The following is a 24,216-nucleotide window of genomic DNA, read 5'->3' on the forward strand; positions in this document are numbered from 1 at the left end:
AGAAAGCAGTTTACATAAGAGGCTATAGAACTATATGTTAACATGGATGAATATCATCAAATAATACAATATACTGTTTAGAGATACATGTAAAATAAAATTATTGAAAAAGAATGGAAATGATAAACACATGACCTTGATCTAAATTACTGCTGTTCCTGAGACTGGCTGATAAACTAGCTGTGAAACTGCTTGGATTTTAATGACACAGGAACACCAGATCTCTTGGGGGCAGCAGGATTTGCTTCTATGTTCTTTCCCATTTGAATATCCTGAATTAGAAATCCTGTCATATAAGAAACTTAATACACAAATTAAAGTGCTTCATAGATGTAAACATGACATCTGACAAGTTTCAGGGAATTTTATTAGTACCCAGAGACTGAGTTAGGATAAATTATCTGAGAAATATTATGAAATAAAGATATTCTGTGTTTTGCTTGAAGAGAGGCAAATCTAAAAGTCTTCAAAGTATATCAGTCCATTTGCCACTGGGTCTATAGGTTAACAGCAGTCTGCTTATATTTAAAATAAGAACAATTGTTGCATCGGTACCTCTCTTCAGAAGCAGCCATTTTAATCTTGAATCTTAAATGAAAACCATGATGGACTCTTACTGATGCCTTTGGGGAGAACCGCAGAAGTTTTATACTGTACACTGGCAAAGAGCAACAGAAATAGGCAGAGAGGGATCCTACTGATGAAACGAGGTATTTCCTGAGAGAAAATGTGTTTCCATGCAACATTTCCAATGAAACAGTATTAGCACTCAAATTTTAACAGTACCTGAAAATGTCCAGTAGCTATCGCCAAGAGGTGTTTACTCTCCACAGGCAGGAAACAAGCAAACCTATCAAGGGAAGAAAAAGTTGATTTAAATAAAAAATTCCGGATGAAATTTTCCCTAATTTAGGGATAGGCTCACTAATGTTAATTGCTGATTTATAGAAGATGGTTAGGAATAAAAGAAAGAAAATGTGGAAAAACACATTTGGAGATCTGTGAGAAAATATTAATGATTTTTATCCCTCCAAATGATCGTTTTCTTTAAAGGGAAAGATGTGAGAAGTCATCTTTATGGCTTAGTTTAAAAATATAATTCAGTGTATAAGAATTCCATTTATTACACTTCTGTAATCCTGTTGGTAAAAGACAATCTATATCTCCTTGCACAATGACAATTCTTATTATCCATACTAAAAAAAGGGTTTTGAATGCTAGGTACCACAATTCCTTTAAAAAGGAAATATATTACCCACAAAGTCTCACTGTGACATTCCTAAGTCATGTTAATTTGGAGTATTTGGAAAACTTGAAAAACTCTAGTAATTCAAGCAACAGAAACCAAATGAGTAATCTCAGCACGTTAAATAGCTGTAGCCCACTTTTGGCTGTTGAAATAGCTGTATTAATGAAATAGCATTCTTCGTATGATTAGAAAAACTCAGGATTGCTTTTTTACATGTTTTAAGGATTCTCTGATTTATTCAAAACCTGTGACATCCTTTTTCCCCTTTAGTGTGTACATCTGTGTTTGTGTGTGTGTGTGTGTACATATATATAAAATAAATGGGCTTATTTTGTTACTGTTTTCCCCCTAGATAAAAGTTAAACAGCTAGAAGAACAACTACAGTCTTTTGCTGAAACCACTTCACAGAATGACCATCTATGCAAGATGAACAAGGCGCTAGAGTGGAAATATGCTCAGGTCTGATTAATAACTAAGAAACAGATTGCTGCTGTATTATTTGAATTAGTTTTTAAGAAATTGATGACTTTCTCCCCACCTTACCATACAAATCCCACAAAGATGAATATTCTCTCACTTGACTAAATTCAATGAACATTTTTTAAACACCCACTACCCACAAGTACCTGCTAAGCCATAGAGAAATGCATAAAGATGCCTGAAGCAGGATTGGTATATCAACTGGCCTATGCTCCAATTTTAGAGGTCTAGGAATATAGTCAACAAACTTCAACAGAATAGAGAGTTATGCCTTTCAGTAGCAGAATAGATTGTATTATGAGCACTCATAGGGAGCACCGTTACGATGGAAACATTGAGAAATGCTTTCATAGGGGAAGTGGTTTCACAGAGGAAGCCTTAAAACTTTCGGCAGATGTTAAAGAAGTACCTTTGGTTTTTGAATTATAGGCAAACTCAGAACTCAGTGCCACCAAGACACACCTGCAACAGCTCACCTGAAAGATCTGTTAGTAGTGAAGGTGATTACTTGTCAGTATGTGGCCACTGAAGCTGAAGACCTTCTGCAGGACACATAGCATTTTAGTAAATGAGTAAAGAAAGTTAGACAACACGCATATACACGACATTTAGTGAAGAAAATAACCCAGGAATGTGTTACCTAAAGAGATTCATTTCAGTGTCTTATAAATTTACCATGTATGAAATTATCATTTTTTAAATCTTTAACGTTCAGCATAAGCATGTGCGCCTTTTGTATCTGTAACTGTGTGCACATAAAGCCCTGGTAACCAAGCAACCATATTGTGACTTCAAATGGAATCCTGTTAGGGTTCTAACCCCTGAGCATGCTGGTAAACAGGGCCTTTGTGAGATAGGCTCTTCTACAGGGAGTTTGATTCAAAGTGTGTTTCTTCACTAGGACATACTTTACAGTGCGATTTCTTCATTCTAAAAGCAAAGGAATACATTTCCAAGCATATTTTCCACTGCGGTTTCATTTAGAACATTGCGTTGTTTCTCTAGTAAAAGGGGAACTCGAAACAATTCTACTTGAGTTGATCTTACTGTTTCTAATTGGTGATGCTGCCCAGAAGAAGGAAGTCTCCGGAGAGGCCTGCACTTTCCAGGCCCCCTGAAAGCTATCGGCCCCACGCGAACACTGGGAAGGAAAGAGCTGCCTCCGCTGGACTGCCCAGAGTTACTCCCGACTCCACACGCCCTGTGACCTGTGCTCCAACCCGGACTTTGAGATCTTCTCAGGAGATTGGAGACTCTGGAATCTCTCTAAAGACTCTTTTCAATGCTATTAAAACTATGGAGGGGAGGCTGGAAGGTAAAATAGACATTCTTGCTTCAAGACCATTAATAAATGATGAGTCGCCAAATTTTCTTAAACTGAATTCGGTAAGTGAAGACCACAAATTAAATCGTAAGGTAATTCCAACTTACACCACAATGAAGCAAAGAAGTAACAACCCAGAAAGATAATGTTTGGAGGTACGAGTAACAATAAAGAAACCAGGTTCTTCACAAATAGGAAAAACTGACAAGGTAGATTGAAACTATTACTCTGGCTATCACATAATTCATTTTTATTTTGGACATAGAAATACCACATTTGCCTCAACAGTAACCATTCAGGTTTAAAAAAATTTTTTTTAATTTAAAGATATCTACCTAACCTTAATATCTGCAGTAAAATATTTAGAGAAAGTCTGATTTTAAGAGAGAAATACTTTAAAGCCCTAAGAACTTGAACATGGAAAATATTTTCCAAAGAAAACTTTTTAGAGCATCCATCTTTGTTTGATACATGAAAATAGTAAGTACTATAGCTTGTCTTCTACAGTTGACTAGAACATTTCTGTGAACATATTTTGCTAGTGGCCTTATAAACACTAGTAAAATTGTGTTTATAAGAAGGTTATAAAATACAGTCTGTCTTTTGTACCTTTCTAAAACAAAATCAAATAGGTTTTTAGAACCTATATATTGGCAGCTTGGGTACTATTTTTGGATCCTCACAGAAAAAGTATTTTAAGTGTTACAGGTGAAAAGTTTTAAAGAAGTGTAATAACCTTGAGGAAAGTGTGGGGAAAACATTCTTTTTTGCTGTTGGGAGTATAAAATGGTACAACTTCCTCTGGAGGGCAATTTGACAATACTTATTACTTTCCCCCACAATTGTACTTCTAGGACTCTTGCCTACAGATACACTAGCTTGTACATGTGACATGTTTACAAGGTTACTCGTGACATGTTTACAAGGTTACTCGTAACCTTGTTTGGTAGTAGCAAAACACTGGAAACAAACAAAATTCCATCAATAAGACACTGGCCAAATAAATCATTGTGTATCTATGGTTTGGAATACTGCTGAAAGACATATATACATATGTGTGTATGTATAGTTTAAAACAAGATTCGGAAGAGTACATGTAGAATTTTACTGTTTGTGTTCCAAAGGGGTAGAAGACAAAGAATATATACACTTGTAATGCACAGATACCTAACTCATAATACATTGATTTTATATAAAATCAATTTAAATTTTTTAAAAACTTAGTTTTGCGTAAGGAAATTCAGTGTTTGGGAGATTTTACACTTCACTCTTATGTACCTGAAGTGTAATGTGAACTGAGCTTTCTACTCAAAATAACTTTATGAACATTTCATTTCAACGAAAGTGAAAGCAGAAAAAGGAGGGCCTTTTCAGCACACAGTGCTGGAGCAATTAGATAGGCATATGCAAAAGCAAACAAAAATCCTTTGATCTATACCTCACACTGTATATAAAAATTAACTCACAATTGATCAGAGCCCTAAATGTAAAACCTAAAACTGTAAAATGTTTAGAAGAAAACAGGAGGAAATCTTTGTGACCTCAAATTACATAGATTTCTTAAGTGTTGACATCAAAAGCATAATGTCATAAAGGAAAAAGATATTGGTAAGATAATCAGAAGATAAACTATACACTGGAAGAAAATGTTTGCAAATCACCTATCTGATAAAGGACTTGCCTCCAAAATATTAAAAATTCTCAAAACTCACTAGGAAAATCAAAGAAAAAGAATGGGCAAAATATTTGAACAGGCATTCCACCAAAAAGATATATATGGATGGTAAATAAGGCCTTGAAAAGATGTTAAACACTAGTCGTTAGGGAAATGCAAATTAAAACCACAATGAGATAAGCCTCCATACCCATTAGAATGTGTAAATTGAAAAGCTGGTCATACCAAGTGTTAGTGAGGATGTAGAACAACTGGAAGCCTCATACACTGCTAAAAGGAAGGTAATGTAATGCAAACACTTGGGAAACTGGTTGGTAGTTTCTTTAAAAGTGAAACATAACCACTACAGTATGACCCAGCCATTCCACAGTAATGTAATGCAAACACTTGGGAAATTGGTTGGTAGTTTCTTTAAAAGTGAAACATAACCACTACAGTATGACCCAGCCATTCCACTCCCAAGTATCTACCAAAGATAATGAAAGCATACGCCTGCACAGAAACTTGTACACAACTTTTCACAGCATATCTGTTTGTAATAGCTTAAAACTGGAAATAACTCAAGTGTCCAGCAGATGAATGGATAAGTAAATTGTGGCATACCCCATAACAGAATACCATTCAGCAACAGAAAGGAATGAACTATTGATAAACACGAAAGATTGAATGAATCTCAAAATAATTATGCTGAATGAAAGAAGCCATTCAAAAAAGTACATATGATTACATTTATATAAAATTCTAGAAAACAAAAACTAATTTATTGTGATAGGAAACACAGATCGGTTGTTGCTTTGGGTAGAGATGTAGGAACAGGAGGAGAGAAGGGAGAGATTACAAGGAGGCATAAGGGAACTTTTGGGATGATGGAGATGTTCAGTGTTTTGATTATGGTTTCAAGAGTTTATACACATGAAATATACACTGTAACTATACACAGCTTATTTTATGTCAATTATACCCCAGTAAAGCTGTTACAGAATAATGTGAATGTATTACTTATACAAAAATCAGTTGTATTAAGTGACATTATATTAAATTCTATATAGAAATAAAAAAAGGTTGCCAGGGGTTGCGCTTGGGGGGATATGAATACAAAGAAATACCACAAGTGAAATCTTTTGTGGTGGTGGAACGGTTGTGTATCTTGACTGTGCTGGCATTCACATAAAAATGTTCATAAAGCTATGCACATGTGCACACACACAGATGAACAGAGGTTAAAAAATGGTGAAAACTGAGTAAGGTCTATAGTCCACTAATCTAATTAACAATAATGAACCAAAGTCAATTTCCTGGTTTTGGTGTTGAACTACAGCAATGTAAAACATGACTCATTAGAAGCAGGGCAAAGAGTACATGGGACTCTGCACTTTTTTTTGCAACATCCTGTAGGTCTATAATTACTTCAAAATAAAATTTTTTAAAAGAGTGATATTTAGTAAGAAGATCACCTGAAATGATTGTGTAGATACAGTAAGTGTTTTGAGATATAAAAATCTAATACTTCTAATAAGGGTTCATTCTTCTGTGACACTATTTAGTACTTAATAATCTTTGCTTTTATTCTATTCATGCACTTATATTAAATTTTCAAATTCCACGTTCGTGTTTCTCTGTCATTTTACATCTTAGCTTCATTTTCTTATCTCCTTTACCCCTTATTCTGTACTTTGATCATCACAAACCATATATAAGGCTTGTCCATGTTTATTCAGGTTTTTTTGCTTTGTAGTTTTCTTTAAAGGGAAAACAATGAACAATGCTGGTTCTTATTTATAGTAAGAATATTTAATTAAACATTTTAAGTTTGATTTCTAAATTGCTGCATCTTATTATGCTTTGGAAAAGTTACCATTCCTTTTTTCCTACCAAGGAGAAATCCATTCTTGAAAAGAATGAGGAGGAGCTCTCACAAACAATGAAGTGTCGTGATGTAGCCCCGAGAGAGAGTCAGAAGTTGAAAGGAGACCTCGAGGCTTTGGAGGACGGGGAGAATAAGAAGGCAAGGCATCAGTCCTCTTTGAAGTCTCTTTCTGAGATGAGGCTCTTATGAAATCTTTTGCAAGACATAATCATTTCTTGTCACTTTGCTAAGAAAAAATGAGGATTGGTCAGAGGATTTTTTTTGTAATGGAAACTTTAGAAGACCTTTAAAATGTTTCCCTTAAAAATATATAACTTAACTCCAATTTTTAAAATTCCTGTCTTAAAATCATCAAAAGTCCAAATTTTTCTGTTGAAACACATCTGACCTAGGTAATAACAACTTCTGCCTACTTATGTCTTATTAACATGATATAAAAATGCTGTGATTTCATATTGTTAAATCACTAAATGCTTTCTAGTTAACAGTGTATTTGCTTATTTGCTTGATGGGAACAGAGGTCACAGCCCAAACTTGTCCTTGACAGCAGCTACTAGATTTTGCATCTCTGAAGAGGGCTGTGAGTTACATCATTCTTCAGCAGCTTCTACTTTATTTTTTCCTAAAAGAATTGATGAGTTCCACATGTGTTTTGTTCTTGCCCCCCCATCATAAGATAGCTGAGCAGGCCCAGCGCAGGCCAACATGGGACCACCATTAGACCCCAGAGGTTGTTGATCCTGAGGTCTCCAGTTCCATTATGTGCTGGAACTTTGACAGTTGTTGGGAAGCCCTGCTCAGTCTCCATAGGATCCATAGGATAAGGGGTCTAGTTGTCTTTTTCTCAAAGACACAATAACATAAACAAAATAAAAATGTACTTTATTCCTTGGAGCATTCTACTATGGCTGGTTTCCATGCTCTTCCCTGGAAGTAAGGGGACTGAGCAGCAGCAGAGTAACCAGAAAGCATCAAATATTTCTGTCTTGTCTCATTATCTGTTAGGGGGGAAACTTTCAGCAGCAATTGGCAGAGGCTAAAGAAGACAACTGCAAAGTTACACTCATGTTGGAGACCATGCTGGCTTCTCACAGTAAGATGCAAGCTGCTCTGGAAAAAGTCCAAACAGAGCTTGGGCTGAGGGACTCGGAGATTGCAGGCCTCAAGAAAGAAAGGTACGGGAGATTATTTTTCTGTCTTTGTACTTGTAATTTTCTAATGCATAGTAAGGAGCAGTGTGCCATCAAGAAACAAAGTCACTTTATAGAGCTTCCTTTGTGAAAAACTCATGGTGTTTAAAGAACTAGCAAATTAGGGAAAATATGGAATTAGAAATAACCCTGATTTCTGAAATTCAAAATTCTCATATTTTATAGGGATATAAAAGAGTATGTATTCTAGAAATTCATGTGATATGTTGCTGTAATACCCTTGCTGTATTCTATACCATTTAAACCTCCCTTTAGGGCTAAAGAATAGTAATTGTCAGGATAATTGAAGCTAAGTGCCTACTTTAGTTTGAATTAATTATCCATTTATCAGTGTCCTATTTAAAGATTAATAATTATTTTAGAACCATTCTGAGAACGACTGCTAGCCATGTTTTATAGGTAGACTAAGTGGAATGTTTCAAAATTACATAAAAGTTTCCCTTTTAGGTTAATGAACAAATGGTCTGAATTTAGGAAAACTTCTAAAATAAATTGTAGTGTCTTAGTGGTACATGTTACCTCTATGTTATGGGAGTACAAGTGAGTTTTATATCCTTCATTGTGCTGCTTTATTTTTTACATATTTTGTGTATCTGAGCTTAAAAAACAAAGTGATGGTTATTAAAAATATTTACCATTCATAGTAAAATTCTAGGTAGCTTTTGTTTCTAGATACAAAGACAGCAAGACAATCCATCCAGAGATGATAGTTTTGTACTAGTAATACACACACACACATACACACAGCACAATAAAATTACCAGCCCATAGGTTAGTCTTTAACACGTATTGATAGTTTAATGTACCAAGGCAAATTAAATTACAGATGGGACAAATTTTAATCCATAGAAGCCTGTTTCTTAATATGAAGCCGAGGCTCCTGATTGTCACCTGTCAACTCTCAGATACTCTGAGCATCTGTAGCCTATTCCATATGCTATGTGGGCTTCTTGTAAGAAGAGTGCCTTGTAAGTCCCAACAGTATTATACCCGGGTGGTTCTTTTCTATAGTTACCTATTCTGTGTTTTCCAATTTCAGGGCTCTAAATCAACAGAGGGTGCAGAAACTAGAAGCAGAAGTGGACCAGTGGCAGGCGAGGATGCTTGTTGTGGATGCCCAGCACAACAGTGAGGTATGGGTCAGGGTTTTATAGATTATTATTTTTTATTTATTTATTGAATTTTCCTCTTGTATTTTAGAAAAATAGAAAAAAACAATTGGTAAATTTCCTTCCCATTCAAATCTGTGCTTTGGACAGTGACATAATTACAAATGGGAAATGCACCTGCTGTCTTATAGTGAGTTTCAGTTAGGCCTAGTTCTCTGTGTCTTATATGGTCCACATTATTTTCATTTATTAATGCATAAATGATTGTAGAAGGTAAAGGGCTTGGAGATTAACTTTTATCTCAGGCAGTAGTAGCTAGACTGATCCCACTATTAATAAGACACACACCTGTGTGTCCTCACATGTATATGCACACACACATGAATATACAGCTGTATATAGGCACATATACAAAATATGGGTATTTCATATAAATAAGCTTTTTCTGGAAGGATATACAAGTTGTCAGTTCTTATCTCTCTAGGCAGCAAGACCAGAAGGTCATAGGATCAGGAGGGGGGAATTCAACTAGTCTAAAATTTTAAACGTAGGATAAATTAAGTTGACTCTATTTTCCAAAGCTCTCTAGTGATCTAATCGAACATTACCCTTCCCATTCGTTTTAAGAGTTTCCTAAGCAATGTCTGTAATCAGTTCCCACATACATATTCTAGGCATCTGGAACCTCTGGTTCTGGTTCCAATTATTGTTTCCACCTGATAATAAAGTGTAAGGAGTGAATATATGATGTTATGAACTTCTTGCATCTATTATTGTGGAATTAAAAACACTTCTTTCAGATGAAGACTCTACAAAAAGCTCTAGATGTAGCGACAGAAGACAACAGGAAACTGGCGATGAGCCTGGGGCAAGCTCTCCAGACAAATAATCACCTGCAGACAAAGCTTGACAATGTTCAACAGAAACTGGAAACCAAAGAACTGGAGCGACGCAGTTTGGAAACGTTCAAGTAAGGGCAGTGTAGTCACAGAGAAAGTAGGGAAGAGCCTCAGGGGGAGTAAGTTTGGCTGATTCACATAAACCAGAAAACCCTTGTCTCCTACTTTGAGCTGATACCTCAGCAAAGAGCCATGGTAAGAACAGGCAGGACCGAGCACAGCAGATGCCGGCTGGCTGGTGTGTGGTCAAATGGATACCCTCGTCAGCCCTCCCCTCAGCTCGCTGCTTTTGAAAACAGGAAGGACTCTTCCTGCCAAGCCTCCTCCGTCAAATCCTTATGCGTCCTTTAAAAGTATGATTTGGAAAGGGAATAACAGCAGTCACAATAACTTGTCCAGGAGTGGGTGACTCCGTCTAAGCAAATGCTAAAACACTAATTGTTTTCAGTTTTGGCCTGAGGTTAGTTAGATCAAACCCATCAAGTTCAGGTCCAGCTGCCAAAGCCTTGTCTTAAACTGTGTCTAGGTAAATATGACTTAGATATTAACAACATTCCATGAAAATGTTATTAATTAAAACCAAGGGAAATGCACTGTGCACATAGATCTTTATTCCTTTCAGGTAGTGAACATTATTGATATGGGAGACAAGGGTAAGCTAAAGCACAGAAGGTATTTTTCATATTTGTGATCTGGCCAGATGTTGCTCAAGACTATTCAATATTGGTTAAGACAAGAGTACAAGAGTATGTATTTCACTGGTTTGGTTTGGATCCTTTTATATTGAATGACTTTTTGTTTTTAATGCTACAGGTAAATGGTTTTTTTCCTTTTGTTATGAGCTCCAGATCAGTATAGTTTACCTGGTAATTGATCTCATTTGTAAATCACACACCTTTGGACAGTTGCAAATTCCCCTCCAGGTATATCTTACCTCCTAAGATGATTTCTAAAGTGATTTATCATCTGTCTTTTTCAAAACAGAGAACGGATGACAGAAGAGTCCAAAATGGAAGCAGAATTTCATGCTGAATGCATAGAAGCTCTAAAAAAGCAATTTCAAACAGAGAGAGAAACTGCAAAGAAAGCAGCGCAGTGGGAGACAACTGAGGTATGGGGTCAGGGGACAAAAAGGTTTCTTCTTAGGTCAATGCCTTTAAGAGGAGAATCGGCTCTAAGTGTTAGGGTCCAGAGTCGACCACCTCTCAAATAGACAGAAGACACTCACGATAATGCAAGTCACACAGCGGGGTTTATTTCCAGCTAGCTGGGGTCCAAGTGTCTGCCCGGCGCAGCGGGTTTCAACAAGGACACACAGCACTCAAAGCCAGGTGCTTATATGGCATTTTCAAAAAACACTTACTCACAGTAATTTTCCATAATTTTTGACTTGTGCCACATCCTGGGGGTTAAGCAAAAGCAAGATAAGACCACTCCTCAAATGTTAGGGAGCTTCAGCAAGATAAGCTGACCAGAGTGGCAACCGCCCACTACTCGGTATGCACGATTAACTGACCAGGGTCGCAGCCGCCCACAACCCGGTGTCTATGATTAACTTGTTCTTCAACACCTGTTTATCAAGCCTTACCCAGTTCCTCCTTTCCTGAGTCACATACTCAGAAAATGGCTTTTCGGCCCTTAAGATGGCCATTCTCATGCTAATTCGTTCTTACATTCCCCCCTTTTTGTTGTTACAATGAGGAATCTTGCTCATTGGTAGGGCAGTCGCAGGGGCTCTCAGGAAGGAGCAACTTTTCGTATTGTTGTCTCAAGAACAGGAGTTGGACGGTATTAACACAGTCTTTTACAGAATTAATAAGTTTGTTTAGAATGCAGGGGCCAAAAGTTAAAATGAATATAAGTAAACTTATGGGCCAACTAGGGTAGAAACTAGGGTGATGAACCAGGGAGACCTATTACACCATGCTTCAAACCAGTTTTGTTGTGCTTCTCTTTCTCTCTTTCTCTTGGTTAATCCTTCTCTTACTTTAGCCATGGATTTTTTTACTACTCCTGTATGATCAGCGTAAAAACAGCATTCTTCTCCTAGCGCAGCACATAATCCCCCTTGTTGGAGGAACAATAAATCAAGCCCTCTTCTATTTTAGAGTACGAGTTCGGATTGGGAGGTGAGAGATTTTTCTAAATGACTAAGGAGGTCTCTATTCTCTCTATATCTTCATCTATGGCTGCTCTTAGGGATGACATACCTGCTTGTTGAGTGGCCAGAGAGGCTATGCCAGTTCCGGCCCCAGCTAGTCCTAAACTGAATAGAGTAGCAATGGTTAGAGCAGTGATGGGCTCTCTCTTATCTCTTAGGCTCGTGTCTTTACTCCAATGTGAACACATGCTTTCTGGGGGTGGTAGAGGATGTGGGGTATCACAGTCACTAGGATACAGAACTCTTTAGAAGCGTTAAGGACTGAGGTTGAGAGGCACGGGGTGAGGCCTGTCATGGAACATATCCACCATGCATCACTTCCTGGGGTTAGCCACTTTATGTTATTCCAACTAGGGGCGGCATTTATGGACGTGCATAAACTTTGTTTATCCTGTGGCACTTTCCCCAAGCAGGTCCCTTTACCGCTTATATGCTGTGGAGTTAAGCCTATTTTACCGTCTCCCCATGAACACTGAGAGGGATTCACACTAGTTAATACATTATAAGTGGCAGTTAGGCCTATGGCTTCATAAAATGGAGGTTTTATATCATAACACAGCCAGCAGGAGGCTGTGAGGTCAGGGCTGGTAGTGTTAAGGGTCTCATACATAGCGTGCATCCGTTTCCATAGGGGGTCCTCAGCGGCCTGCACAGCAGGTGCCAGGGGGGTCACAGAGGTACCTCCTATGAAGATGAGCCCAGCCATAAGGCCCAGCATGGTGAGCCAAGGAGAAGAGATTAGGTGACTAGAAGCGCTCACAACCACACCTCCTGCCAGCACTGTATTGTGGATAAGAGTCTGGGGTTTTGTTACCTTTTTCGGGGTGCTCTTGTTATCTGAGCTTTTAGTAGGGGTGGGAGGAGCCAATGCCTGATTTGGACTTATTGGACTCATTACCAATACCTGATTGGGGTGGGGGGCGGGAGGAGCTAACACTAGATTTGGACCCACAGGAGCTGTGACTATCAGCTTGGTTCTCAATTTGATCTGGAGAAGAGTTCCAAACACAGGTTTCTGATAGAGAACTAGGCCCCAAGTTAACCCTGATAGCCATCACTTATCTCTTTTCCCTTCTTCTGTAAACTGGAGCTTTACTAGATTGCAGTTAGAATTGTACCAAGTTGGGGTGCATGGCTTAATAAATGAGAGAGTGATGAGGAGTGGGGTTACTTGCCATTTTTGCTCTCCATCATTGGTGGTAACACAACTCCACTGTGCACAGTAAAGGGACTCAACTCCTCCACACTGAAGCCGATCTGGTCTTTTCCGAAACCCAGGACATGCATAAAACCCATTTTGACTTACAGAGATCCGACGCTGCACTTTACGCCAGTTTCCCCTTTCATTCCTTTGATGTCTGCTACCTTGTCTAGGTTAAAGTATAAGTCAGGGAACCAGGTGTTTAGTGGGGCCGTGCTGGAGGTTTCGTTGAGGGTTTTACCAGTTTTTCCATCCATCAGGATCCATGTCTGCTTATAAGGTCGATGAGGGTTGGTCTCTGCGTGGTTTTCTTTCCAGTTGTTGAGCAGGGTCAGGACTAGTAGCCACTTCATCATCAGGCTGGGTGGGAGGTAAGGGGTGTTCTCGAGGTCTCAAGGTCTGTAGTTTCAGAGGGTTTTCAGGGTGCCGCCTCACGGTCCACTCTCTGGCTTGTCTTTGCTCTGGCTGGGTGGCTCGGCGCACATGGGAGTGGTGGACCCAATGTCCAATGCCATCAACCTTTAAGGCAATTGAGGTAACCAGAAGAACTACGTAAGGACCTTTCCATCTTTTTTCTAAGGTTCGGGTCCTGTGCCTCTTTACCCATATCCAATCCCATGGGGCGATGCCATGTTCTGGGTTCAGTGTGTCTGTTGTCTCATACAAAGAGCGCACCAAGGGCCAAATCTCATGTTGGACTTCCTGCAGGGCCTTCAAACTGGCTAGATAATTTGGGGTTACATTAGGGTCTTGTTCCGACAAGGCACGGACAATAATGGGGGTGGTCTCCCATATAGAATTTCGAAGGGAGTCAATCTGTGCACATAAGAGGAGTTCCGAACCTGGAAGATAGCACAGGAAAGGAGGGTCACCCAGTCCCCACCAGTCTCAATGGCTAATTTAGATAAGGTCTCTTTCAGGGTCCAATTCATTCTTTCTACATGCCCTGAGCTCTGGGGATTATATTCACAATGTAACTTCCAATTGGTCCCCACCACGAGGGCCAGTCCTTGTAGGACTTTACTGATGAAAGCCAGACCGTTATCAGACCCTAAAACCTCGGGGACCCCATATTGGGGTATGATTATTTCTAATAATGCCTTAGCAACAACCTGGACAGTCTCTCGTTTCGTGGGGAAGGCTTCTCCACAGCCTGACAAAGTATCAACAAATATTAGCAAGTACTTATACCCATACTTCCCAGACTTCACTTCAGTAAATGCTACGCCCCAGCTCCGTCCTGGCTCCCTCCCCCATACCCTTGTACCTGCGTGCAGGTGTCCCTTCCTACTGGGTCTCATAGCCTGGCACCCGACATATCGGTCCACGATTTCCTGGATCTGGACGGCTTGTCAGGGGAACTTAAGGCGGGCAGACTCGAGAACTGTCAGCAACTTTCTCTTTCCTAAATGGGTGGCTTGGTGCAGGTTGGAAAGGAGGAACAGTCCTAGTTTTGCTGGCAGTATTAGTCTTCCTTCTGGGTCTCGATGCCACCCATGTTGATCAAGCTCTGGGCAGTGGTGGTTTTGGATCCACTGGAGATCTTCTGGGGTGTAATCAGGTCACGGGGGCAGGCGCGGAAGCTCGGGTGCTGGCAGGGCGAGTGCCAAAGCTGGTGAAGCTACTGCCGCCTTTTTTGCGGCCTCATCTGCTCACCGGTTTCCCTCAGCTTCCGGGGTTCGGGCAGACTGGTGTCCAGGGATGTGAACCACTGCAACTGCCCGGGGCTTTTGCACAGCCGCTAGCAACCTCTGTACCTCTGGGAGATTGTGTAGTTCTTTCCTTCTGCTGTAACAAAGCCCCTCTCCCAGTAGATGGCACCATGCACATGGACAGTGGCGAAAGCATAGTGGCTACAGTCACCCATCTCTCTTCAGCTCATTCTAGCGCCTCTGCCAGCGCAATCAGTTCGGCTTTTTGGGCTGAGGTCCCCAGGGGAAGCGAGGCACTCCAGATGACATTCCCGTCTTGGTCTACTACTGCCATGCCTGCCCTTCGCATCCCGTCCATGATGAAGCTGCTTCCGCCAGTGTACCATACCAACTCAATGTTGGGAAGGGCGACGTCCTGGAGGTCAGGGTGCACCTGGGTGAGCTCTGCCAGGATTTCTTGGCATTCATGCAGGGGGACCTCTAGATCTGGGATCAGCAGAAGGGTGGCTGGATTTAGAGCAGGTTTGGCAAAGATGATCCGGGGTGCGTCCAACAGGAGTCCCTGCTAATGGGTCAGGCTGGTATTGGTCATCCACTTACCAGGGGGGTGCTTCAGGACTCCCTCGATCGCATGAGGAGTTACCACCTTTAGATGCTGCCCAAAGGTGAGTTTGTCTGCGTCTTTTACCATTAGGGCCACTGTGGCGATGATCGTTAGACATGGGGGCCATCCTGCTGCAACTGGATCGAGTTTTTTGGATAAATAGGCAACCGGATGCTTCCATGGCCCCAGCTGCTGCATTAGCACTCCTTTTGCTATCCCCTTCCTCTCATCGACAAAGAGGGTGAAGGATTTTAGGGGGTCTGGTAACGCCAGGGCTGGTGCCGTTAAGAGGACAGTCTTGAGTTCATCAAAGGCCTTTTGTTGTTTTGGCCCAGGCCCAGGGGGCCTTATGTTTGACTGCTTCATACAGGGGCCTTGCTATCTCAGCATACCCCAAAATCCATAGTCGGCAGTAGCCTGCTGTCCCTAGAAACTCGCAGACCTCTCAGACTGAGGTCGGGACTGGAAGCCTAAGAATAGTCTCTTTCATGGCCTTTGTTAGCCATCTGGTACCTTTGCTTAATTCATATCCTAGGTAAGTGACTGTCTGCCTGCATATTTGAGCCTTCTTTGCACTGGCTTGATAACCCAATTGTCCTAGTTCCTGGAGGAGGTCTCCAGTGGCCTGTCGGCATTTGGACTCGGTGGGGGCTGTGAGAAGCAAGTCATCTACATACTGCAGGAGTGTAACTGAATCATGGCTCTGGCGAAACGAGTCCAGGTCCTGATTTAAGGCTTCATTAAACAGGGTTGGAGAGTTTTTGAAGCCTTGTGGCAGTCTAGTCCAAGTCAACCGTCCAGAGGTTCCCGTGTTGTCATCATGCCATTCAAAGGCAAAAATGTTTTGGCTGCTGGGTGCCAGGGCTATGCTAAAAAAAACATCCTTTATGTCTAGGGTGGTGTACCAAACATGTGAATGGGGTAAGTGACTTAGTAAGGTGTAAGGGTTGGGGACTGTGGGGTGGATGTCCTCGGTTCTCTTATTTACTTCCCTCAAGTCCTGGACTGGCCTGTAATCTTTTCCCCCTGGTTTCTTAATGGGAAGAAGTGGGGTGTTCCAGGTGGAGTGGCAGGGTTTCAGTATCCCAGCTTCTAAGAGGCGGTTAATGTGTGGGGCAATCCCCTTTCGTGCCTCAGTGGACATGGGGTATAGTCGGACCTGAATGGGCTGGGCCAAGGGTTTGACTTCGACCACTACTGGTGCTCAGTGGGCTGCCAGACCCACACCCGCTATTTCTGCCCATGCCTGAGGGTACATTCTAAGCTAGTAATCCAACTCGTGGGGCCACTCTGTAGGAGGAGAGGTGCCATGCATGGCAAACATGCGATGCTCATCCATGAGGGACAGGGTCAGGACATGAAGGAGCTGTCCTTGGCTGTCCATCACTTTGATGCTGTCCAGCTCAAAGTGGATATGGGCCTGGACCTTGGTTAGGAGATCACGCCCTAACAAGGGGGCCAGGCACTCAGGGATAACCAGGAAGGAGTGGGTCACTTGATTACGGCCCAAGTCCACCTGGCACTTACTGGTCCATCGATAAACTTTGGACCCAGTTGCGCCTTGCACCAGGCTGGTTTTCTGAGACAGGGGCTCTGTAGGCTTGTTTAAAACTGAGTACTGGGCTTCTGTATCTACCATGAATCCCATTGGTTTCCCCTCTACATACACAGTTACCCAAGACTTGGGGAGGGGACCCGAGTCCCGTCTCCCTTAGTCACTATCCATTCCTGCCAGAAAAACCTGAACGTCTTGTCTGGTCTGGCCCTGGCACTTGTGGCATTCCCTCTCCCAATGTCCATATTCTTTGTAGATCGCACACTATCCCCTATGTAGCCCGCACCACGGTTTCCAAAGTCGGGCGGGTCCGCTTGGACCTGGTCTTCCCCGGGCTGTGCCTTGCACCCCTGCCAGTAGAATTTTGGCCATCTCCATCTGCTGCCTTCTGTTTTCCCTACCCAGGTGCTCTCTGTCTTCTTCCCTAATTCTTTCCTGCAACTCCTGATTGTCTTTTCTGATCCTATCCTCTCTTTCTTCCGGGGTCTCTCGAGTGTTGAAAACCCTCTCTGCCACTTTCATCAGATCGCGAATGGTCATTTCCCCCAATCCTTCTTGCTTATATAATTTTTTCCTAATATCTGGCGCAGCTTGGTTTATTAAGGACATAAATATAGCTGGCTGATTCTCCTCTGCCAGGGGGTGTAGAGGGGTGTACCGTCTATAAGCATCATAGAGGCGTTCTAAACACACGGCCAGGCTTTCACTTTCCCCTTGCATTACAGCTGTTACCTTAGCCAAATTCGTGGGGAGGCGTGCTGCCGCTTGGAGACCCGCCATAAGAGTCTGGCGGTAGACTCGGAGACGCTCCCTACCTTCTGCGTTCCCAAAGTCCCAGTCTGGTCTATTCAGGGGGAAGCGCTCGATCAGGTTCGGCAAGGTTGTCGGACATCCATTGACGCTGGGGTAATTCTTTCTGGCCTTGGTGAGGATTCGCTCGCGCTCTTCAGTAGTGAACAAGGTCTTAAGGAGCTGCTGACAATCGTCCCAGGTGGGGTTATGTGTATGCATGACAGACTCAAATAAGTCTGTTAGACCCCTTGGGTCTTCAGAAAAAGGGGGGTTCTGAGCTTTCCAGTTATACAGATAATTACTTGAAAAGGGACAATACTGGTAAGATCATTCCTCACCTGGGCCAGTACCACCCAGGGCCCATAGGGGGACAACGGGCGCCCTGGCTGAGGTGGAGGAGGACGGTTCCTCTTCTGAGGTCTCTTCTCTGTGCCTGTGGGGCCTTAATCCCCTTGCTGGTCCCTGGGTTGGGGCTGTGAGGGCTGACGGGGAGGTGGATGAGGAGGCTCGGGAGGGGTGGCCGCCTTAGGTTGGAGCAGCGCCACAGGCATGTATGGAGGGGGTCTCTGTGTTTCTTCAAGATCTAAGTCTATCAGGGAGGGGTACAGGTCCAACCCTTCCTGTAAGATGGGTTTCTTGGAAGGGTCCCCTGGGAGTTTTGAACGGGCCGTAAGAGTGGTTACAGTCGGGTCGTGGGGAGCCCGAGATACGGCCAGTACTCGGGGGGGGTGTCCTCTGGCTTCTCGGGGTCAAATGATTTTAGGGAGGGAGGACTTTCTACCAAAGCCTGCCACATCAAAATATAGGGGTATTGGTCCGGGTGGCCCTGTAATTTGGACCGGCTGATAATATCTCAGACTTAATGTCGAGGGAAAAGGTCCCCTGGGTGGCCAGCCCACCTTAAAAGCAGGCCATTCTTTAGAGCAGAGGGTATCAAACTTACCTTTCTTTACTTCCACGCCATAATTGTGAGCCTTGGCACGGATCTCAGGGAAGTGGCTCAGGAGCAGGGTCTTAGGTATTACTTGAGCCTGTCCCGTTATTATTACAAAAAGAAGTCAGAAAAAGGCAAGGGACACAAAGCCAGCAAACACATAAATTCGAACTGAGTTTTCTAACACCCACCAGCCGGTCAGCCACACCACATCCACAGGCGCCGTCTCAATCACACTACCCTCAGGATCCTTACCTAGCTGTCCAAATGGTGTCCACTGCGGACGTCGTTCAGGCACCGCCTAGTCAGGGATGTCTCCCGCGACTTCCAGTAATGGAGCCTCCAGGGTCGTTACCCACTCCTTCCTTTCTGTGAGAATTCTCAATTGGGACTGGGCAGAGACCTGTTTCAGTATCTCCGGTCGAGGACCTGTTTCAGTCCTCCCCTCTTGGAGGTGGCCAAACCTCCTGCCAAGGCTTCTGAGAAAACCTCGGTATTGGGGGGTCATCTGTCTCCCTGAGGAGGGGTCTAGCAATCCCGGACAAGTCCCCAAAATATTAGCATCCAGAGACGACCACCTCTCAAATAGACAGAAGACACTCACGATAATGCAAGTCACACAGCGAGGTTTATTTCCAGCTAGCTGGGATCCAAGTGTCTGCCCGACACAGCGGGTTTCAACAAGGACCCAGAGCACTCAAAGCCAGGGGTTTATATGGCATTTTCAAAAAGCATTTTCTCACAGTAATTTTCCATAATTTTTGGCTTGTGCCACATCCTGGGGGTTAAGCAAAAGCAAGCAAGATAAGACCACTCCTCAAATGTTAGGGAGCTTCAGCAAGATAAGCTGACCAGAGTGGCAACCGCCCACAACTCGGTATGCATGATTAGCTGACCAGGGTCGCAGTCGCCCACAACCCGGTGTCTATGATTAACTTGTTCTTCAACACCTGTTAATCAAGTCTTACCCAGTTCCTCCCTTCCTGAGTCACGTACTCAGAAAATGGCTTTTCGGCCCTTAAGATGGCCACTCTCATGCTAATTCATTCTTACATAAGGTTTCCAAGAATGGCCAGAGTTGTTCTTTGGGTTTTCTAATCCCCCTTTGACCAGAAAGCCAGTTGCAATCAAGTCATCTCAGTGCTGTTTGTAAATCAACACACAAAAAAAACCAGTTTCTGATATACAATTCTCTGCCCAGACTGGGACTGTTCGATGAGAGCTTTGCCATCAGAGAGGGACAACTGAGTGGAGATAGAGGAATAAGGAGACTGCCATCTGATAGATACCAAATCACCCGTTTCCTCAAGTCACTTAACATCCATCATGCATCTGCCTTCTGAGAGGCACATGCAAAGCAGCAGAAGATATGATCCACACTCTGGTGTGTGCTAAATGACCTTTGTTTAATTGTGATCTCCACTTAAGACAAATAGGGAAAACATCAGAAGACCTTTGTTGGGTAGTTAGAGGCTATGTACAATTTTGTAGGAATTTGAAGTAAGGGAAGGTTTGCTTTAGGCTGGTTGGGTGACAGAAGGAGAAGGGAAGCCGGACCAAAGTACTGGATGACACTAGCAGAACTGACAGGGCTGGGACACTGTGTGTGAAAGGACAAAGCTTCGGTACAAATATGAACAAGACATGCAAGCAAACGAGAAGGGCTTGTCTCTATCAGAGCAGAGACTTTAGGAAATATCTGAAAAAGAGTGGTCAGCTTAGATGGGACAAGCTGGTAGATGGCCTCGACTACCAGAATGTTGGATATGAACTGTTAGGTAAAACTGGAGCTCTGTAAGTGCCTGGGAAAGGGGTGGTGTGGTGTAAGACCTTAGGAAGGTGAGTCTGAGAGCAGTGGAGAGTAGGCAAGAATGGAGAGAAACTGAACGCATGGCTCAAGAAAACCAGACCAGTTAGGTTTTAGATGATTAGGGCCAGTCAAAGCCATTCTGTTGAAAATAAAGAACTAAATTTAAAAAGCCAGTAGAAAAATCCTCAGACACTAAATGTATCATGAACAAAGGGGAAGAAGGAATTAAAATAATTCCAGATATTGGTTGGGGTGGCTGATCTGTATTTTGCCAAAGTTGATGGCATTTAGCAATGCAGTTTACGGAGACCATTCACCAAGTCAAATACAACTATTTGTATAGTGCTTTGTGAATTGCAAAGCAGTATGTAAATATTTAAAGTGTTATAAAAAGCAAATTCTGTGGGAAACAAAAAGGTGCACTGAAAATAAAGGTACCTTTAATCAGACAGCTGTTCAGAATACTTCGAATACTTAAACCCTTCTAGCAAGGACCAGTGAAGACTAAGAATGTGACATCGGAGAGGAGTCGGCAGCAGGGGCCAGCACTTAGTACCCTGCTCAAGGGTCCCAGCTTGCCTCCTGTTAGCTGTGCGATCATTATCTGTGCAGATGACAGGACTTCTGAGTGTCAGTTTCCCCAATCAAAAAATTGTAATAGTCACACCTTTGTTACAGGTTTGTTTTGAGGGTTAAATTAGGAAAAATGTGACAGGAATGAATTATAGAGAGAAAAGGTACACATAATTTTTACTTCTTTGATACGTTAAACACTACCAGCCCTAGAGAATACCACCTTCTCATCTTCCCCTTCTCAACTGCTGCTTCTTCCTAAAACTAAGTGGGTACATGTGAGGAAGAGGGAAGCTGTAAAGTGATGCAAGTAATGTCAAAAGATAAACTGAGACGTATTAAAAATTTGCTTGGTGGTTAACAGCTGTGAATGTGCATTTAAAGCTTTTGAGAGAATATAATAGCTCACTAGGGAGACTCCTATGATTATCATAAGCAGGATAATTCCCAGTGTCTGGAGTGTACTTCAGAGTCATGATCCTCAAGGCCCAAATCTATCAAAATCAAGTAACTAAAAGAAAAACCTCTTTGAAGGAATCACTTTGTTAAGATCACTGAACGAGCCAGTTGGCTTATATAGCTGAGTCTCAATCTCCCCTAAAAGTATCAACCCAAGTACATTAAGTGTTGTTGGCCATAATGTAACCTCCTTGCTCAGCTAAAAGAGGACCAAGGGCTAGTCTATTATCAAGAAATTTTGGCCAGAGCATCTAGGGATTTTTCTTGGGCAGCTATTGCTTTAGCAGCAGATTCTGCAATATCTTCAAATGTTAAGGAAATGTTCCTGACTGTAGCGTCCTTTGCACTTACTCCGAGCCACGGCAGCAGGGGTCTGCCAAGGGAAGCTAATTTTGAATCACGAATGCCTCCTGGTAATTCTTGTTTGAGTCTGTGGCTCAGGACCGGAAAGGTGACAGCCCTGCCGGCCAGTAAAATTTAAGCGTCTGTAGACCACACAGGTTTTATTCTGGTTACCCTTGCTTCTGTCTCTTTCTTTAAACAGAGCCTAGAAGCAAGTTTTGCTGGCTTTCGAGTTTTTAAGGAGAGGGAGGGAAATGGGCCCTTAGGATTAGGGACAGGGGCTAACTTTGTTCCAGAGAAACTGTGGCATTGGAAATCAGGGAGTTTGTGACAGGATCCTGGCAAATCCAACAGTCAGTTGGAGGTCGGAATGAACTGAGATATATAACAATGGCATTGTATTTCCAGGCCAGAGCAGGGCAAAAGGTGGACCAAAGAATCATAAAAACCTTCATGGTAAAAGAATTGGGAAAAGGATGGTCAGAGAGGGAAAGAGAAATGGAAAGAAACATTCTTGATCTCACTCTTGGGAGAAAGCAGTCTGCCTTGATGTCAGCTACTTCTCTGCCTCAGTCAGTTTGATTTTGAGGTCTCCGAAGTATTTGCACGGGGCCGCCAGGCAGAGCCTACTTCACTTGTGAAATATGCACCCAAGGTTCAACACCTTGTACTTTGGCAGGGGTGCCTGTGAACAGGCGTAGTTTATGAAGTCCTTCCAGGGATCTCATTTTTGCAAAAGCATCAGAGTAAAACAATAACAGACAAGACTTATAAATGCCCATGGTTAAAGATCTGATGAGAGCTCATTATCATTATACAGCTTATAATAGAACTGACAAGAGGTCTTGCCTATTTCTGTGACATAACATTATACCAGGACATTTGAGATTGTTAGGAATTTCAAAGAATTTCTAGAACTCTTAGGTTATACTTGTATAATGCACGTTAATATAAGCACATTTATCTTCACTCATTTGACAATACTTCCCATATAATTTAACATACCATCTAAACCTAAATGGTTTATCATCTCTCTTTTATAAAGTGAAGAAAAATCCTTTGAGATTTTCCAGGGACCTGATGGGAAATCTCAAAGTTAGTTTGAGGTCAAAAAGACTCCATTTACAATTTGATTTGGGGAAGTTCAAAATGTCAAAAAGATTGAACATTTGACTAAATAGGATCACAGATCATTATGAAATAATTATCTATTTAACCTCAGTGACAGTAGAAGGTTTTAAAGTAAAATACAGAAGGTCACATCGTTGCAAATAAAACTTAGCTCTTAAAATTGAGAAGACTGGGTTTTCTTAAGTAATCAAAAACAGTTATGAAGCACAGCTAATTATCTTGTTAGGACCTACATGATTTGCTGTCCAGCTAGACTACCCAAATATTGTTATAAATATTACAATAAGTATTGTCCTTTTAATTCTAATTTTGCACCACTCTACATTTGATATTAAAAACTTAACTCCATTCAAATCTTACTCAGCTTCCCAAGATTCATTTTCCACAAACCTTGTAAAACTTTCTTTTATTACTCAGATTTTGTGTGTTTTACCTATTTTTCATTCTGGAACAAATCACTATACTGTCCACACATAGGTCTTTCTTTTCACCCATATTATTTCTAAGTCTTAATTACATATATTGATTAGAATTCTTTACCTTTAAAAATCTTAAATTCGCAGTGAAAACAAGGAAGTGAGCATTTGTGGACTGTTACACTAGCATTCTGCAGATTGGAGAATTTATACATTTCACAGTTTCTGGAGATATATTCTTCCTCAGAGTAAATTTTCCAATTTACTATGGTGCAAAACCTGTTTACTAGTAGACCCAAATACCTTTAGTTCCTCTCTAAATGGAAGCCAAAGACAGATAAACCTATGTGCATTTGTTAATGTTTCAGTATGTTCTTAATTGGAAGTGATCTAGAGATTCAGTGAGTATCCATCATTTATCTCAGTGTAACTAAGCATAATCATTGTTGAAAAGTCCATTAATAAACTTTCATCTATTTAATTCACTTGTTCTTAGCAATTATGTTTAGATTAATCATCAAAATTTCTTGAGACATTAAACATCTAATCATCATCTTTCTGACAAATTCTGTAACAGAAATAAAATACGCTTATCTTACTTTTAGTAAACCTAGGTGTAATAAAAGAATTACAGTTAGTGCTGATTATTCTAAAGACATGCCTGTTTTAATTGAATCAACAAACTTAAAACTAACCTTTATTTACTGAAGATTATCCTAGATCCTGTGAACTTGAAAAACACTTGGGTTAGTTTTTCTATTTCTGAGAGTA

At 41.7% G+C, this 24,216-nt stretch overlaps 3 protein-coding genes across 3 annotated transcripts in view; 2 read left to right on the forward strand and 1 right to left on the reverse strand.

The window, feature by feature from the left end:
• The window catches only part of LOC118908135 (coiled-coil domain-containing protein 150-like), a 43,061-nt gene extending 41,210 nt beyond the window's left edge, over nucleotides 1-1,851 (forward strand). The window contains exon 5 of the mRNA XM_057503752.1: nucleotides 1,602-1,851. Coding sequence (XP_057359735.1) covers nucleotides 1,602-1,715 — 114 coding nt within the window. The 3' untranslated portion in view covers nucleotides 1,716-1,851. The remainder of the gene's footprint in view (nucleotides 1-1,601) is intronic.
• Nucleotides 1,852-2,033: 182 nt separating this feature from the next.
• Nucleotides 2,034-24,216, forward strand: part of LOC130684082 (coiled-coil domain-containing protein 150-like) — a 29,670-nt gene continuing 7,487 nt past the window's right edge. Inside the window, 6 exon segments of the mRNA XM_057503753.1 lie at nucleotides 2,034-3,116; nucleotides 6,606-6,734; nucleotides 7,602-7,771; nucleotides 8,847-8,940; nucleotides 9,717-9,886; nucleotides 10,800-10,926. Coding sequence (XP_057359736.1) covers nucleotides 2,793-3,116; nucleotides 6,606-6,734; nucleotides 7,602-7,771; nucleotides 8,847-8,940; nucleotides 9,717-9,886; nucleotides 10,800-10,926 — 1,014 coding nt within the window. The 5' untranslated portion in view covers nucleotides 2,034-2,792.
• LOC130684077 (uncharacterized) lies at nucleotides 14,391-17,811 on the reverse strand. The gene is made up of 2 exons (XM_057503742.1): nucleotides 15,430-17,811; nucleotides 14,391-15,315 (listed from the first exon to the last, which is right to left on the reverse strand). The coding sequence occupies exons 1-2, from the start codon at nucleotides 15,797-15,799 to the stop codon at nucleotides 15,056-15,058; spliced, it is 630 nt and encodes a 209-aa protein (XP_057359725.1). The 5' UTR covers nucleotides 15,800-17,811; the 3' UTR covers nucleotides 14,391-15,055.

Source organism: Manis pentadactyla, chromosome 6 (genome assembly GCF_030020395.1).
Source record: "Manis pentadactyla isolate mManPen7 chromosome 6, mManPen7.hap1, whole genome shotgun sequence".
Lineage (NCBI taxonomy): Eukaryota > Metazoa > Chordata > Mammalia > Pholidota > Manidae > Manis > Manis pentadactyla.

Coding starts and splice junctions, on each gene's coding strand:
- LOC130684077 (XM_057503742.1), bottom strand. CDS start 15,799: ATGAAGCAGTCAAACATAAGGCCCCCTGGGCCTGGGCCAAAACAACAA. Junction 15,316..15,429: donor AGTCCTGAAGCACCCCCCTG/GTAAGTGGATGA, acceptor TGCTGATCCCAG/ATCTAGAGGTCCCCCTGCAT.